This window comes from Zophobas morio, unplaced genomic scaffold, assembly GCF_036711695.1.
Source record: "Zophobas morio isolate AGI-343-1 ecotype UQ-CSIRO unplaced genomic scaffold, CSIRO_AGI_Zmor_V1 ptg000016l, whole genome shotgun sequence".
Classification (NCBI taxonomy): domain Eukaryota; kingdom Metazoa; phylum Arthropoda; class Insecta; order Coleoptera; family Tenebrionidae; genus Zophobas; species Zophobas morio.
Window position 1 is genome coordinate 2902450 of NW_026972121.1, and position 17527 is coordinate 2919976.

The 17527-nt window shown below is 33.1% G+C and overlaps 2 protein-coding genes across 2 annotated transcripts in view; one reads left to right on the forward strand and one right to left on the reverse strand.

The window, feature by feature from the left end:
• The window catches only part of LOC135129553 (von Willebrand factor A domain-containing protein 8-like), a 191885-nt gene that overhangs the window by 70005 nt on the left and 104353 nt on the right, over positions 1–17527 (forward strand). The window lies entirely within an intron of this gene.
• Positions 499–7818, reverse strand: LOC135129732 (putative odorant receptor 83c). The gene is made up of 6 exons (XM_064056978.1): positions 7788–7818; positions 7448–7655; positions 7302–7401; positions 7152–7259; positions 6945–7100; positions 499–570 (listed from the first exon to the last, which is right to left on the reverse strand). The coding sequence occupies exons 1-6, from the start codon at positions 7816–7818 to the stop codon at positions 505–507; spliced, it is 669 nt and encodes a 222-aa protein (XP_063913048.1). The 3' UTR covers positions 499–504.

The following is a 17527-nucleotide window of genomic DNA, read 5'->3' on the forward strand; positions in this document are numbered from 1 at the left end:
TTTATAAATTAAAATAAATGATATGTGTGTAATGTTAAAGTACATGAGTATTCCACACAAAATTTATAATATGTATCTCGTATACATGTGGTGTAACACCGATAATAACGGTACTGTATTCCCAAATTCTCGGGAAAATTGAGGAGTCGTTCTTGATTTTAATCAATACAATAAACTGCCTCATTCATAAATTTTTTTGAGTGACCCTGTGTAAGTAACTGTAAAATCTACGACTGCATTGATAAACGACAGTTCTAGAGTCACAATTTTTTCATATTGTTTAATCGTCTGACGGGATTGCAGGTTACTACTCTAATTCGCCTAGTTTTTAAGAAAAATCAGACGCGTTTTTCGACCACGAGCGGGCAATATTATTAATATTATTATTTATAAATAAAACTAAAATTGTCGTTATTTTTTTTATTGAATGGAAAGCTAACATTTTAACAATAAAACGATACTGGAGAAATTTATCTCGACTATGTTGTGATGCACCTTCTTTACTTACGAGTTCTTCTTCTGCTGTAAACTATATATGACCGACATGGCGGAGAAAATGGCGTTCACGACCTGAAATCACAGGTTTATTTCGCCCCAGCAACCCCAAATCGTACCTTTAGCCCCAACTGATAGTTAACCGAAATGTTTTCAGAATACTTGATCTTGAATTTTCGCGTTGCGTGCATCAGGAAAAACAGGTAAGTTTTTTTGTTTTTTGAGTTCCAGTGGTACCACTCGACTTGGCTCAGAGCTTCGTAGATTTCCTCCGACTGTAAGTAATTTGGGGTTTGGTAAAGTACCACGACTATGTTACAACGTACCCAATCTTCGATTCCTTGTCCACCGGCTGCAAACCCTACCAACATAGCAGACGTCGTAAGTGCCAAAACAACCATGCGAAAGTACTGGTCGGACAAAGAACCTTCAAACTACAATGTTAATTAAAAATTTGACGTTAGTTGAAGAAGTACCGCAAAGAACACTAGAAGAATACTAGCCGCGACGCAGGTACCCATGATTTGAAACGGCAAAACGTACACTTCCGCCAGTCGTAAGGGTATTAAAGCGGTTCTGAAAAACTCGTTGGTTTTACCTTCAAAATTTATAATTATCTTACTTAGTGAGCTGGATATGGTACTTCACGCAAGACATCAATTTATCTTCGATTTCTCTGTGGTATTCCACGTTGTACTCTACGTGCTCGAACCTGGCGTTTATATCTTGCAAGCAGTGCTTCAGCATAAATTTTTGTAGGTTGAGGTGGCCGTGTAAATACAAAAGCGCGAATCCAGGTACACTTACGCCCACGTAGGTCAACACAAACAGCGTAAGTTTTAAACACCACACGACAAAATTTTCCCATTGCGGAAAATACAGTTCTGATAATTTGAAAACGAAAATAAGATCCTTGTCTCTACAAGTTGGTACGATGAAAGATATCGTACCCAAGAGACTTAGAGCCGCGGTCGTGCACATGTACGCCGTAATGTAAATCCAAGTTTGCGTCACTTTTCCTTTAATCTCTTTTGTGGCTTCGTGGATTTTCCACACTTGGATTTGCTGCATACAAGTTTTGATTATGTTAGTGGTGTAAGCTTCGCAGTAAATGGATACCACCATCTACAATTAATAATTAGTTTAACTCATGTTTCGAATTTTTTTACGCACATATAATAACACCATGTAAATGGGCTCATACTGAACGAAATATATCAATTCGAAATTTTTTAAAAAGAAATATCCCTGGAGGAAAATCAAAGGTGTTAGAATCAAAGATATTGCCAAGAGGCAATATTTCATGGGTCTACATTCAAAAATGTCCACCGTGAAGAAACGACATATTCTGATATAATTTGTTACTGAAAAGATTTCCCTTTAAAACTGAGTAAATTCAAGAAACTTACCTTCCATCCTTTCGTTTCACGACTAAGAGAATGCTCAACGATCGTATTTAATGACTATTTGAAGACAAGAATCGTTAAAGTTTTTGCGACTTAACAATCGATACAAATGCCCCTTTTTTAAACTACTAAGAATATAAAGTTGGAGAAACACCACGCCCACAGCATTGTAATCTCTCATTAATGATGTTCAGTAGTTTACTTAGTGCATAAAATAAAATTGCTTCTTATAGTTATAATTATCCCTTGTTTTTAGACACCCTAAAATGGATTTTTTAATTTTTAATCAGTTACAGTAATACATAAAATTTCAGAATATATGAAGTTTGAATAATAAAATCAGGAAAAAAAAATGGGTATGCGGGGATCGAACTCAAGGCCCTTTGGATAGATTGCGAACGTTTTACCAACTCGCATGTGGTGGATTTCGTGACAGTTTCGTTTTCAACACATAGATTAATGTAGATGATAAAACACTAGCCAAACTTTGTCTAATCATCACCACCAACTTTGTGATGACGTCTCAAAATTGTACATGGCCGTGTTGAGGTTTTACTCGAGACATCCAGATTTCTGGAAAAAAAATTGGTCGAACTTCCCTCCCACCTAAAGTACAGTGAAACATACTCAGCATTTTCAAGTTGAGTTTTTACTTTACACAATTTTGTAATGACGTCATCAACATTTTTGCATGAACACGTATATTAACTTGGATTGGTGCAGTGTAATCAGAGATATGTAAAAGACTAGATACAGATATTTAATGTTCTCGTGGACATACGTTTAGGGCCAAAATGTCACTGTACGTTTATATCTCCCTCTTTTTCTCTAGCACGTATAATGGTAACCCGATATCTGAAGGTCTCGCTCTGTACGGCGCAACCAATCAGTTAGCGCAACGTTTGTCGTTGATGCCGTTCTTGTGTTTGTGCCGGTCCCTGTCAGACCACTCAGACTGTGGGTGGTTATGATTATTTATAATTGCCGCCATCAGAACGGGCCAATAACAAGACAACCACCTTTTAGAGAGTGATCGATGTAGCCTACAGTTGGCAATCCATAGTACTGGTGCTGATATAGAAAAGGATAGGCGACACAAAGTATTGCTACTCTTAGATCATAGATGTTGGCCCTAGATCGGGAAAGCTATAACCGTATCTGTCTTTTACATATCTCTGAGTGTAATACTAAAAATAACAGTATTGCATTCCCAAAATTTTCTGGGAAAATCGAGTGAGCTGTTGCTGATTTAATCGATAAAATTAATTTACTCAATAATTCATTTTTTCAAACAAATCTAGATAGGATTTATTCGGCAAAATTCTGAGGTGACGTCTTCATTTTTTTTGGAGGGGATAAGCAAATATATTTTGATTAAAAATTCATCATGCTTATTGTAACGTTAAAACATCATCATTTCGAAGCATTTAGTATTGCAGATTCAAAATTAAATTGCAAAATGTTGTTTTATAATTTCGATTTTTTTCCAAAAATCTGGACATGTCGAGTAAAAACTGAACACGGGGTCATAAACTACATGTGTGGGACTATGTTATTTTATACAGTTTAAAACCCATTTTGTACGTACATCATCACATTATTGGTGGAGATGATTAGACAAAGTTTCATTAGCGTTTTACCATCTACATGATATTCATAATACCCACATCAACAATCGGTGCAGTAACTTCGGAGATTATCTTTTTTCAAAAAATATCAAATTCTCCAATTATACGAAACAATTTCTTTATACTTAGTAATTAACCCAATGAAGATCATTAACGACAATAAACACAATAGGTATAATCCTATGGACGTGGTCCAGCTTTATATCCTTAGCAGTTTAAAAAAGGGGCATTTGTATCGATTGTTAATTAGAACTACCTTAACGATTCATGTGTTCAAATAGTCGTTCAATACTACTGTTGAGTATGCTCTTAGTCCTGAAACGACATGATGTAAGTTTCTTTACTTTATTCAGATTTTAACCGTATTCTTTCCAGTACTAAACTATATTAATATATGTCGTTTCATCACGGTGGAGATTTTTGAGTATACAGCCATGAAATATTACCTCCTGGTAACAATTTGGACTTCGTCCTTGATTCTTCTCCAAGGATATTTAGTTTTTTTAATTTTGAAATTTTGAAAAATCGAAAAATCAAAAATTGAGAAACTGAAAAATTGTAATATCGGAAAATTGTGGCATCAAAAAATTGTAAAATCCAAGACAAAGGAAAACTGAAAAATTGTGATACCAAAAGTTGGTCGAAGGTAAATAAATCCAAATTTTTCCAAAAATAATAACATTTGATGTTGTGAATTTTACTTTTTTATGATAACCTGAATAAGTTGAAATAAAAATATGTATGTAATGTTAAAGTCAGTGTAAAGAAGAATCAGTTTGGATAAATGCAGTGTAATACTAGTAATAACAGTACTGTATTCCAAAAATTTCGGGAAAATGGAGCGAGTAATCAACATAATAAATTGCCCCATTTATTATTTTTTGAGTCACCCTGTATAAGTAATTCCAAAATCTATGAGTGCATTGATTGAGTACATAATGTTGTGTATATTTCAGAGAGGATTTATAATAATTAATTAAACAAATTTGGTTAGCGATTTACCATGATTACGATAACCTTAAATATTTACCGGATTTCAGAATGTTCGTTTTTGCAGTTTCAAAATTGAATTGCAAAATGTTGTTGTACAATTTTCATTTTTTTCCAAAAGTCGGAAGTCCACAGTAAAAACTGAACACGGATTCATAAACCACATAGGAGTGTCTTATTTTATAAAATTGAAATGATATTTTCTAACGTAAATTTTGGAGATGACGTCATCCCATTGTAGGTGGGGATGCTTATCCAAATCTTGATTAGCGTTTCGGACAAACAGACGAAAGGGGGAGCTATTTTTCGATGATGAATAAATTGTAAGTTTTTTTAAAGCGATCATTAGATTTTTATATTTTTCAGTAATGACAACATAATTGCGTTTTCTTACATGGACAATCAATACTTGAAAATCATCTTTTATTGATACTAATCGCATCCCTAGGTCAAACTACGTTTACCATAATTGTCGATAATGTTGGAAAATTTCTGTTTGTTCAATCATCATTCATCAGACAGGACTCCAAGTGAAAACTCCAACGTAGTAAAAGCGGACGCGTTTTTCGACCAGAAGCGAGCAATGTATTACTACTATTATTATCATTACTAAGTAAACAAAAAGTCCTCGATTTTTTTATTGAATGGAAAACCAACTCGCCCCTGAAGTGCAACCCAACAAATCCCGCCGCTTGTTTGAGAAATTATAAAAAAAATTGCAATTTTTGTTTTTTGATAACCTGTATAATGTAAAGACCAGTTGCGTAAATAACACTTCGACAACTTTTTTGACTTAAATTTTTCGAGTTTGTAAATTTAACTTTTTCATTTTTTTAATTTTCCAACTTTTCAATATTTAGATTTTGCAATTTTTCGATTTAAAATTTCCCCAGTTTTCAATTTTTCGATTGCTTAATTTTTCATTTCTACAAATTTTCAATTTGCAATTTTTCGTCTCGCTTTTTATCTTCTCCATTTTTACAATTTTTTGTTTTTTCAATGTTTTGTTTTTTATATTTTTCGGTTTGCAATTTTTTTGTTTTTAATTTTTTTATCCCTTCAATTTTAAGACGTACTCGTCGAGTTTACATTCTTACATTTTTCAGTTTTTCGATCTTCCAACTTCAATTTCAAATTGAATGTTTCAATTCATAGATTTTGTTAATTTTCGATTTGCAGTTTCACGATTTTTCAATTTGTCACTTCTTCAATTTCCCGGTTTTCAATGTTTCAAAAAAATTTTAGATTTTTTAATTGTTCGCCTCCTCAATTTTTAATTTGCAGTTTTTCTAGTTTTCATTTTAAATAATAAGTAATAACAATTACAATTTAAAATTTCCCAATTTTTCAATTACACGGTTCTAGAATTTTTTCTTTTTTCAATACTTGGTTTTAAGACTTTTTCAATTCTTAATTTTTCAATTTATCACAATTTAATCTTTCATTTTTTCGATCCTTCGGTCGTACTATTTTCAAAAATTTTAGCGATTCTAAATTTTTGGTTTACCAGTTTTTCGATTCGATTGGTTTTTTCTTCGTTCCAATTTTGCTTTTTAATAATTTTTTTCGATTTTCAAGTTTCTCGATTGTCCACTTTTTCGATTTTTTTTCTTTCGACTCAAAAAAATGGAAAAATTACAATATTGTAAAAATGAAAAAACGAAACAGTATAAAATGAAAAGTTTGAAAAATCTAAGAATTGGAAATCAGCTGAAACATTAAAAATTGAGAAACTTAAAAATCGATAATAGTTGATGTTGCGAATTTTACTTTTTTCATGATATTTTTGTAAATTAAAATAAATGATATGTGTGTAATGTTAAAGTACATGAGTATTCCACACAAAATTTATTATATGTATCTCGTGTACATGTGGTGTAACACCGATAATAACGGTACTGTATTCCCAAATTCTCGGGAAAATTGAGGAGTCGTTCTTGATTTTAATCAATACAATAAACTGCCTCATTCATTAATTTTTTTGAGTGACCCTGTGTAAGTAACTGTAAAATCTGCGACTGCATTGATAAACGACAGTTCTAGAGTCACAATTTTTTCATATTGTCTGTTTAATCATCAGACGGGATTGCAGGTAAACCCTAATCACCTAATAATCTAGTTTTTAATTAAAATCAGACGCGTTTTTCGACCACAAGCGGGAATGTATTACTATTGTTCTTGATATTATTAATATTATTATTTATAAATAAAACTAAAATTGTCGTTTTTTTTTATTGAATGGAAAGCTAACATTTTAACAATAAAACGATCCTAGAGAAATTTATCTCGACTACGTTGTGGTTCACCTTCTTTGCTTACGAGTTCTTCTTCTGCTGTAAACTATATATGACCGACATGGCGGAGAAAATGGCGTTCACAATCTGAAATCACCGGTTTATTTCGTCCCAGCAAGTCCAAGTCGTACCTTTAACCCCAACTGATAGTTAAGCGAAATGTTTTCAGAATACTTGATCTTGAATTTTCGCGTTGCGTGCATCAGGAAAAACAGGTAAGTTTTTTTGTTTTTTGAGTTCCAGTGGTACCACTCGACTTGGCTCAGAGCTTCGTAGATTTCCTCCGACTGTAAGTAATTTCGGGTTTGGTAAAGTACCACGACTATGTTACAACGTACCCAATCTTCGATTCCTTGCCCACCGGCTGCAAACCCCAGCAACATAGCAGACGTCGTAAGTACCATAAGTACCATGCGAAGGTACTGGTCGGACAAAGAACCTTCAAACTACAATGTTAATTAAAAATTTAACATTAGTGGGAGAAATACCGCAAAAAAGACTAGAAGAATGCTAGCCATTACGCAGGTACCCATGATTTGAAACGGCAGAACGTACACTTGCGTGAGTCCTAAGGCTCTGGAAGCGGTTCTGAAAAACTCGTTGGTTTTACCTTCAAAATTTGTAATTATCTTACTCAGTGAACTGGATGTGGTACTTTACACACGACATCAATTTATCTTCGATCTGTTTGTGGTACTCCGCGTTGTTCCATCTTATGTACTCTACGTGCTCGAACTTGGCGTTTATATCTTGTATACAGTGTTTCAGCATAAATTTTTGCAGGTTGGCGTGGCCGTGGAAATACAAAATCGCGAATCCAGGTACACTGATGCCCACGTACACTAACACAAAAAACAAAGGTTTTAAACACCACACGATAAAATTTTCCCATCGCGGAAAGTACAGTTCTATTATTTTGAGAACGAACATAAGATCCTTGTCTCTCGAAGTTGGTACCATGCAGGATATCGTACCCATGAGACTTAGAGCCGTGGTCATGGACATATACGCCGTAATGTAAATCCAATTTTGCCTCACTTTTCCTTTAATCGCTTTTATGGCTTCTTCGTTTTTCCACACTTGGAATTGGTGTACGTAAGTTTTGATTATGTTAGTGGTGTAAGCTTCACAGTAAATGGATACCCCCATCTACAATTAATAATTAGTTTAATTCATGGTTCGAATTTCGTTACGCACATAAAATAACAGAATGTAAATCGGCTCGTACTGAACGAAATAATTCAATTCGAATTTTTTTAAAAAGAAATATCCCTGGAGGAGAATCAAAACTGATAGAATCAAAGATATTACCAGGAGGCAATATTTCATGCCTCTGTATTCAAAAATGTCCACCGTTAAAAAACGACATATTCTGATATAGTTTGTTACTGAAAATATTTCACTTTAAAATTGAGTATATTCAAGAAACTTACCTTCCATCCTCTCGTTTCAGGACTAAGGGAATGCTCAGCGATCGTATTTAACGACTATTTGAACGCAAGAATCGTTAAGGTAGTTGTCAATTAACAATCGATATAAATGCCCCTTTTATAAACAACTAAGAATATAAAGTTGGAAAAACACCACGCCCATAGCATTGTAATGTATCGTTAATGATCTTCAGCAGTTTACTTACTGGATAAAATAAAATTGTTTCATATAGTTATAATTATCCCTTGTTTACACCCCAAAATGAATTTATATAATTTTTAATCAGTTACAGTAATACATAAAATTCCAAAATACTCGTATATGAAACTTTTTAGGGAGATTGAGCAAATACATTTTGATCAAAAACTTACCATGCTTATGATAACTTTAAAACCTCTTCAAGATTTCAAAGCATTCGGTTTTCTAGTTCCTGAGTAAATCAATAAAATAAATTTACGCATTCATTAATTTTTTTGAGTCACCCTGTATATGCAAAACCAAAACATATTAATGGAGTGATAGATCACAAGTACAGACTCATCATATTTTGTACATTTTAGATCGGATTTATTCGGCAAACTTTTGAGCTGACTTCATCAAGTTTTTGGAGGGGATAACCAAATATATTTGACTAAAGATTTATGACGCTCTTTAAAGCCTTGAAACATCTGCAACATTTCAAAACATTCGGGTTAGCAGATTCAAAATTAAATTGGAAAATGTTGTTTTACAATTTTGATTTTTTTCCAAAAATCTGGACGTTTCGGGTAAAAACTCAATTCGGAGTCGTAAACGACATGTGTAGGACTATGTTATTTTATACAATTTAAGACCCATTTACTATGTACAATTTTGAAGTGACGTCATCGCATTAGTGGTGAGGTTGATTAGACAAATTTTGGTTAGCGTTTTACCATCTACATGATATTCCTAATATAAGTACAAAATTTGGTAACAATCGGTCCAGTACTTTCGGAGATTATCTGTCTAATAAAAATCCGGGACGGCAGACAGACGGACAGACAGACGGAAATGGGAGACCTAGTTCTTCATCTTCTAGGGGTCATGAAAGATCGAGAAAGCGTACCTGCTAAGACTGATTTTGCATGACATACTCTGTCAGAGATTCGAGGGCGAGTGAGCGGAGCTGGTACCCGCCCCCTATTTGCTAAAAGCAATCTTATTTTCGAAGGTACTGAGGATACCTGTATTTTCTTTGAAAGTATGTCATTTGTCAAAATCAGTCTTATCTTAGCAGGAGCCCACTATCTTCTTAGTCTTAGAGAATATGTCATTTGCCAAAATCAATCTTAGCAGGTACCAGCTCCACCCATCCACCCTGTATTTTCTCTAAAAGGATATCATTTACAAAAATCAGTGCCATTTGCGTTTTGTATCTTTCGGAATTTAGGCAAAAATAGAAAATCCACAGTTCAGTCGCCAACTGAAACATGCGGAATAATAGGAATACAAATAAAAAAAGACAAATAGCCTGGTGGAACAATTATATAAAGGAAGACGTGAAAGAGAAGAAAATATTCTCTAAGAAAATAAAGGGCGGGTGGGCGGCACTAATACTTGTCAAGATAAGACTGACTTTGGCAAATGATATACCTTCTAAAAGAAGAGAGGGCGGGTGGGTGGGGCTAGTACCTGCTAAGATAAGACTGATTTTGCATGACATACTCTCTAAGAGATTCGACGGCGAGTGAGTGGAGCTGGTACCCGCCCCCTATTTTCTTAGAGGCGATGTCATTTGCTAAAATCGATCTTATTTTGGCAGATATTAGCCCCGCCCACCCACCCTCTATTTTCTTTAAGGATTTGTCATTTGCCAAAATCAGTCTCATTGGCGTTTTGAATCGTTAGGAGTTTAGCTAAAAATGTAAAATGCACATTTCAGCGTTTTGCCGATCTTATAGATATTCTTAGAATCTAAAATAGTAAAAGTCGATATTGGATAGAAGTTGATAATGTAGATTTGACAAATTTTTTTTCTTTGGATGTCAATAAGTGAAAATTTTCTTTAATCGGGTCGTTAGTAAACATGTCTGTGGAAACTTGGCCAAACATTTTTTTGCTTCTACCTCTGGTATTTTCTATTACCATTCTGAACCTTCTGGAATTTAGTTAAATTTCAAAATCCATATGTCAACGTTTTTGTCATCTTATGGAAGTTATTATGGTCGAAGAAAGCAAAAAATCGATTTTATTGGACGGTGTTTGGCAATCTAGATTTAGCAAAATTTGTTTTTTCGTATATCAAAGTTGTCAATTCTGTTAAATTGGGTCTGCGCTGAAAATATCTGTAGAAACTTGGTCAAGAAATATTCTGGTTCTAGTTGTAATAGGTATACTTAAATTTTATTGGCGTTTTGAATCTTTCGGAATTTAGCTAAAAATAGAAAATCCAATTTCTGCGTTTTTACAATCTTATAGAATAAATATTCCTAGAATCCAAGAAAGAAAAAAACGATATTGGATCGAACTTGATAATTTAGGATTGACAAAATTGTTCTCTTTGAAAGTAAAAATGTGCTAATTTTCTTTAATCGTGTCTTGGCTGAAAATGTGTGTCGAAACTTGGTGAAGAAACCTTGGTTCTACAGCTAGTATATTTCTATTAATATTTTGAATCTTCACGAATTAAGTCAAAAATAGAAAATCATCAACATTTCAACCTTTTTGCACCTTATACAAGTTCTTAGGATCGAAGATAGTAAAAAATCTAGTTTATTAAATTTTTTTTTCTTGGAATGTTAAAAAATAAAAATTTTGATAAAAGAAGTCTTCGTTAAAAATGTCTGCGGAAACTTGATTCAGAAGTTTGATTGATAATATAGATTTGACAACAATTTTTCCTTTAGATGTCAAGATTTACAATTTTTTACCAAAAATGTCTTACGACACTTGGTCCCGAAGCTTTTTTCGTACAGTTCTAAGATATGTAAAGGTAATTTAGTTGAAATAGAAATCGTATTAACTTCAACCCAAAAAGTGACATTAGTTTAACTGGGTCCTCACCAAACCACTCGTGCTCCTTTTAGGCTCTATTCATCTGTAGCCATTGTAGCCGACGGACTCGATTACAATACTTCCTTTGCTTACGCTCGGGAAGTAAAAACGAAAAATTGAGATACCAAAAAATTGGTCGAATGGTTGATGTTGCGAATTTTACTTTTTTCATTATATTTTTGTAAATTAAAATAAATGATATGCGTGGAATGTTACAGTACATGAGTTTTCCACACAAAATTTATAATATATATCTCGTATACATGTGGTGTAACACCGATAACAACGGTACTGTACAATTCCCAAATTCTCGGAAAAATTGAGGAGTCGTTCTTGGTTTTAAGCAATACGATAAACTGCCTCCCTCAGTAAGTTTTTTGAGTCACCCATGTATAAGTAACTGTAAAATCTGTGAATGCATTGATAAACGACAATTATCGAGTCACAATTTTTTCATGTTGTTTGCTTAATCATCAGACGAGATTGCAGGTAAAAACTCTACTTTCCCTAGTTTTTAAGAAAAAGTAGACGTGTTTTTCGACCACAAGCGGGCAATGCATAACTATATATTATGATTTGTATTATTATTATTTATAAATAAAACTAAAATTCTCGTCATTTTTTTATTGAATGGAGAACTAACATTTAAACAATAAAAAGGTCCTAGAGAAATTTATCTCGACTACGTTGTGATGCACCTTCTTTACTTACGAGTACTTCTTCTGCTGTAAACTATACATGACCGACAGGGCCGAGAAAAGGGCGTTCACGACCTGAAACCACCGGTTTATTTAGTCTCAGCAACCTCAAGTCGTACCTTTAGCCCCAACTGATAGTTAACCGAAATGTTTTCAGAGTACTTGATCTTGAATTTTCGCGTTGCGTGCATCAGGAAAAACAGATAAGTCTTTTTGTTTTTTGAGTTCCAGTGGTACCACTCGAGTTGGCACAGAGCTTCGTATATTTCCTCCGACTGTAAGTAATTTCGGGTTTGGTAAAGTACCACGACTATGTTACAACGTACCAAATCTTCGATGCCTTGTCCACCGGCTGCAAATCCTAGCAACATAGCAGAAGTCGTAAGTACTAAAACTACCATGCGAAAGCACTGGCCGGACAAAGAACCTTCAAACTACAATGTTAATTAAAAATTTGACGTTAGTTGAAGAAGTACCGCAAAAAAGACTAGAAGAATGCTAGCCATTACGCAGGTACCCATGATTTGAAACGGCAAAACGTACACTTGCGTGAGTCGTAAGGGTATTAAAGCGGTTCTAAAAAACTCGCTGGTTTTATGTTCAAAACTTATACCTAACTATCTTACTCAGTGAGCTGGATGTGGTACTTTACGCAAAACATCAATTTATCTTCGATCTGTCTGTGATACTCCACGATGTTGCCTCTTATGTACTCTACGTGCTCGAACTTGGCGTTTATATCTTCTATGCAGTGTTTCAGCATAAATTTTTGCAGGTTGGCGTGGCCGCTGACATACAAAATCGCGAATCCGGGTATACTTACGCCCACGTAGGTCATCACAAACAGCGCAGGTTTTAAACACCACAGGACAAAATTTTCCCATTGCGGAAAATACAATTCTGATATTTTGAAAAAGAAAATAAGATCCCTGTCTCTGGAAGTTGGTACGATGAAGGATATCGCACCCAGGAGACCTAGTGCTGTGGTCGTGCACATGTACGCCGTAATGTAAATCCAAGTTTGCGTCACTTTTCCTTTAATCTCTTTCGTGGCTTCTTCGATTTTCCACACTTGGATTTGCTGTGTGCAAGTTTTGAGTATGTTAGTGGTGTAATCTTGGCAGTAAATGGATACACCCAGCTACAATTAATAATTAGTTTAACTCATGTTTCGAATTTTGTTACGCACATAAAATAACAGAATGTAAATCGGCTCGTACTGAACGAAATACTTCAATTCGAAATTTGTTAAAAAGAAATATCCTTGGAGGAGAAGCAAAGGTGATAGAATCAAAGATATTGCCAAGAGGCAATATTTCATGGGTCTACATTCAAAAATGTCCACCGTGAAGAAACGACATATTCTGATATAATTTGTTACTGAAAAGATTTCCCTTTAAAACTGAGTAAATTCAAGAAACTTACCTTCCATCCTTTCGTTTCACGACTAAGAGAATGCTCAACGATCGTATTTAATGACTATTTGAAAACAAGAATCGTTAAAGTATTTGCAACTTAACAATCGATACAAATGCCCCTTTTTTAAACTACTAAGAATATAAAGTTGGATAAACACCACGCCCATTGCATTGTAATCTGTCGTTAATGATGTTCAGTAGTTTACTTACTGCATAAAATAAAATCGCTTCTTATAGTTATAATTATCCCTTGTTTTTAGACACCCTAAAATGGATTTTTTAATTTCTAATCAGTTACAGTAATACATAAAATTCTAAAATAAATGAAATTTTAATAATGAAATAAAAAAAAAATTGGTTTGCGGGAATCGAACTCAAGGCCCTTTGGATAGATTGCGAACGTTTTACCAACTCGCATGTGACGGATTTCGTGACACTTTCGTATTCAACACATAGATTAATGTAGATGATAAAACACTAGCCAAACTTTGTCTAATCATCACCACCAACTTTGTGATGACATCTCAAAATTAATTGTACATGGCCGTGTTGAGGTTTTACTCGAGACATCCAGATTTCTGTAAAAAAAATTGGTCGAACTTCCCTCCCACCTAAAGTACAGTGAAACATACTCAGCATTTTCGAGTTGAGTTTTTACTTTACACAATTTTGTGATGACGTCACCAACATTTTTGCAAGGACACGTATATCAACTTGGATTGATGCAGTGCAATACTAAAAATAACAGTATTGCATTTCCAAAATTTTCTGGGAAAATCGAGTGAGCCGTTGCTGATTTAATCGATAAAATAAATTGACTCAATCATTAATTTTTTCAAACATATCTAAAAATTTTAATGGAGTGATAAATCACAAGTACGGCCTCATCATATGTTGCACATTTGAGATAGGATTTATTCGGCAAAATTTTGAGGTGACGTCTTCATTTTTTTTGGAGGGGATAAGCAAATATATTTTGATTAAAAATTCATCATGCTTATTGTAACGTTAAAACATCTGCAAGATTTCGCAGCATTGAGTTTTGGAGATTCAAAATTAAACTGCAAAATGTTGTTTTATAATTTCGATTTTTTTTTCCAAAAATCTGGACATGTCGAGTAAAAACTCAACAAGGAGTCATAAACTACATGTGTGGGACTATGTTATTTTATACAGTTTAAAACCCATTTTCTATGTACATCATCACATTATTGGTGGAGATGATTAGACAAAGTTTCATTAGCGTTTTACCATCTACATGATATTCATAATACCCACATCAACAATCGGTGCAGTAACTTCGGAGATTATCTTTTTTCAAAAAATATCAAAGTCTCCAATTATACGAAACAATTTCTTTATACTTAGTAATTAACCCAATGAAAATCATTAACGACAATAAACACAATAGGTATAAACCTATGGGCGTGGTCCAGCTTTATATCCTTAGCAGTTTAAAAAAGGGGCATTTGTATGGATTGTTAATTAGAACTACCTTAACGATTCATGTGTTCAAATGGTCGTTCAATACTACTGTTGAGTATGCTCTTAGTCCTGAAACGACATTATGTAAGTTTCCTTACTTTATTCAGATTTTAACCGTATTCTTTCCAGTACTAAACTATATTAGTATATGTCGTTTCATCACGGTGAAGATTTTTGAGTATACAGCCATGAAATATTACCTCCTGGTAACAATTTGGACTTCGTCCTTGATTCTTCTCCAAGGATATTTATTTTTTTTTAATTTTGAAATTTTGAAAAATCGAAAAATCAAAAATTGAGAAACTGAAAAATTGTAATACCAAAAATTGGTCGAAGGTAAATAAATCCAAATTTTTCCAAAAATAATAACTTTTTTATGATAACCTGAATAAGGTGAAATAAAAATATTTATGTAATGTTAAAGTCAGTGTAAAGAAGAATCAGTTTGGATAAATGCAGTGTAATACTAGTAATAACAGTACTGTATTCCAAAAATTTCGGGAAAATGGAGCGAGTAATGAACATAATAAATTGCCCCATTTATTATTTTTTGAGTCACCCTGTATAAGTAATTCCAAAATCTATGAGTGCATTGATTGAGTACATAATGTTGTGTATATTTCAGAGAGGATTTATAATAATTAAGCAAATTTGGTTAGCGATTTACCATGATTACGATAACCTTAAAACATTTACCGGATTTCAGAATATTCGTTTTTGCAGTTTCAAAATTGAATTGCAAAATGTTGTTGTACAATTTTCATTTTTTTTCCAAAATTCTGGAAATCCACAGTAAAAACTGAACACGGATTCATAAACCACATGGAAGTATCTTATTTTATAAAATTGAAATGATATTTTCTAACGTAAATTTTGGAGATGACGACATCCGATTGTAGGTGGGGATGCTTATCCAAATCTTTATTAGCGTTTCGGACAAACAGACGAAAGGGGGAGCTATTTTTCGATGATGAAAAAATTGTAAGTTTTTTTAAAGCGATCAATAGATTTTTATATTTTCCAGTAATGACAACATAATTGCGTTTTCATACATGGACAATCAATACTTGAAAATCATCTTTTATTGATACTAACCGCATCCCTAGGTCAAACTACGTTTACCATAATTGTCAATAATGTTGGAAAATTTCTGTTTGTTCAATCATCATTCATCAGACAGAACTCCAAGTGAAAACTCCAACGTAGTAAAAGCGGACGCGTTTTTCGACCACAAGCGGGCAATGTATTACTACTCTTATTATCATTATTGTTGTCATTTCCTTTATAAATAAACCAAAAGTTCTCGATTTTTTTATTGAATGGAAAACCAACTCGCCCCTGAAGTGCAACCCAACAAATCCCGTCGCTTCTTTGAGAAATTATGAAAAAAATAGCGATTTTTGTTTTTTGATAACCTCTATAATGTCAAGACCAGTTGCGTAAATAACACTTCGACAACTTTTTCGACTTAAATTTTTCGAGTTTGTAAATTTAACTTTTTCATTTTTTTAATTTTCCAACTTTCGAATTTTTCAATATTTAGATTTTGCAATTTTTCGATTTAAAATTTCCCCGGTTTTCAATTTTTCCATTGTTTAATTTTTCATTTCTACAAATTTTCAATTTGCAATTTTTCGTCTCGCGTTTTATCTTCTTCATTTTTACAATTTTGTGTTTTTTCAATGTTTTGTTTTTTATATTTTTCGGTTTGCAATTTTTTAGTTTTTAATTTTTTTATCCCTTCAATTTTAAGACGTACTCGTCGAGTTTACATTCTTACATTTTTCAGTTTTTCGATCTTCCAACTTCAATTTCAAACTGAATGTTTCAATTCATAGATTTTGTTAATTTTCGATTTGCAGTTTCACGATTTTTCAATTTGTCACTTCTTCAATTTTCCGGTTTTCAATGTTTCAAAAAATTTTTAGTTTTTTTAATTTTTCGTCTCCTCAATTTTTAATTTGCAGTTTTTCTAGTTTTCATTTTAAATAATATGTAATAACAATTACAATTTAAAATTTCCCAATTTTTCAATTACACGGTTTTAGAATTTTTTCTTTTTTCAATACTTCGTTTTAAGACTTTTTCAATTCTTAATTTTTCAATTTATCACAATTTAATCTGTCATTTTTTCGATCCTTCGGTCGTACTATTTTCAAAAATTTTAGCGACTCTAAATTTTTGGTTTACCAGTTTTTCGATTCGATTGGTTTTTTCTTCGTTCCAATTTTGCGTTTTAATAATTTTTTTCGGTTTTCAAGTTTCTCGATTGTCCACTTTTTCGATTTTTTTTCTTTCGACTCAAAAAAATGGAAAAATTACAATATTGTAAAAATGAAAAAACGAAACAGTATAAAATGAAAACTTTGTAAAATCTAAGAATTGGAAATCAGCTGAAACATTAAAAATTGAGAAACTTAAAAATCGATAAAACGCAAGTTAAAAAAACGAAAAATTGAGATACCAAAAAATCGGTCGCATGGTTGATATTGCGAATTTTACTTTTTTCATGATATTTTTGTAAGTTAAAATAAATGATATGTGTGTAACATTAAAGTACATGAGTTTTTCCACACAAAATTTATAATATGTATCTCGTATACATGTGGTGTAACACCGATAATAACGGTACTGTATTCCCAAATTCTCGGGAAAATTGAGGAGTCG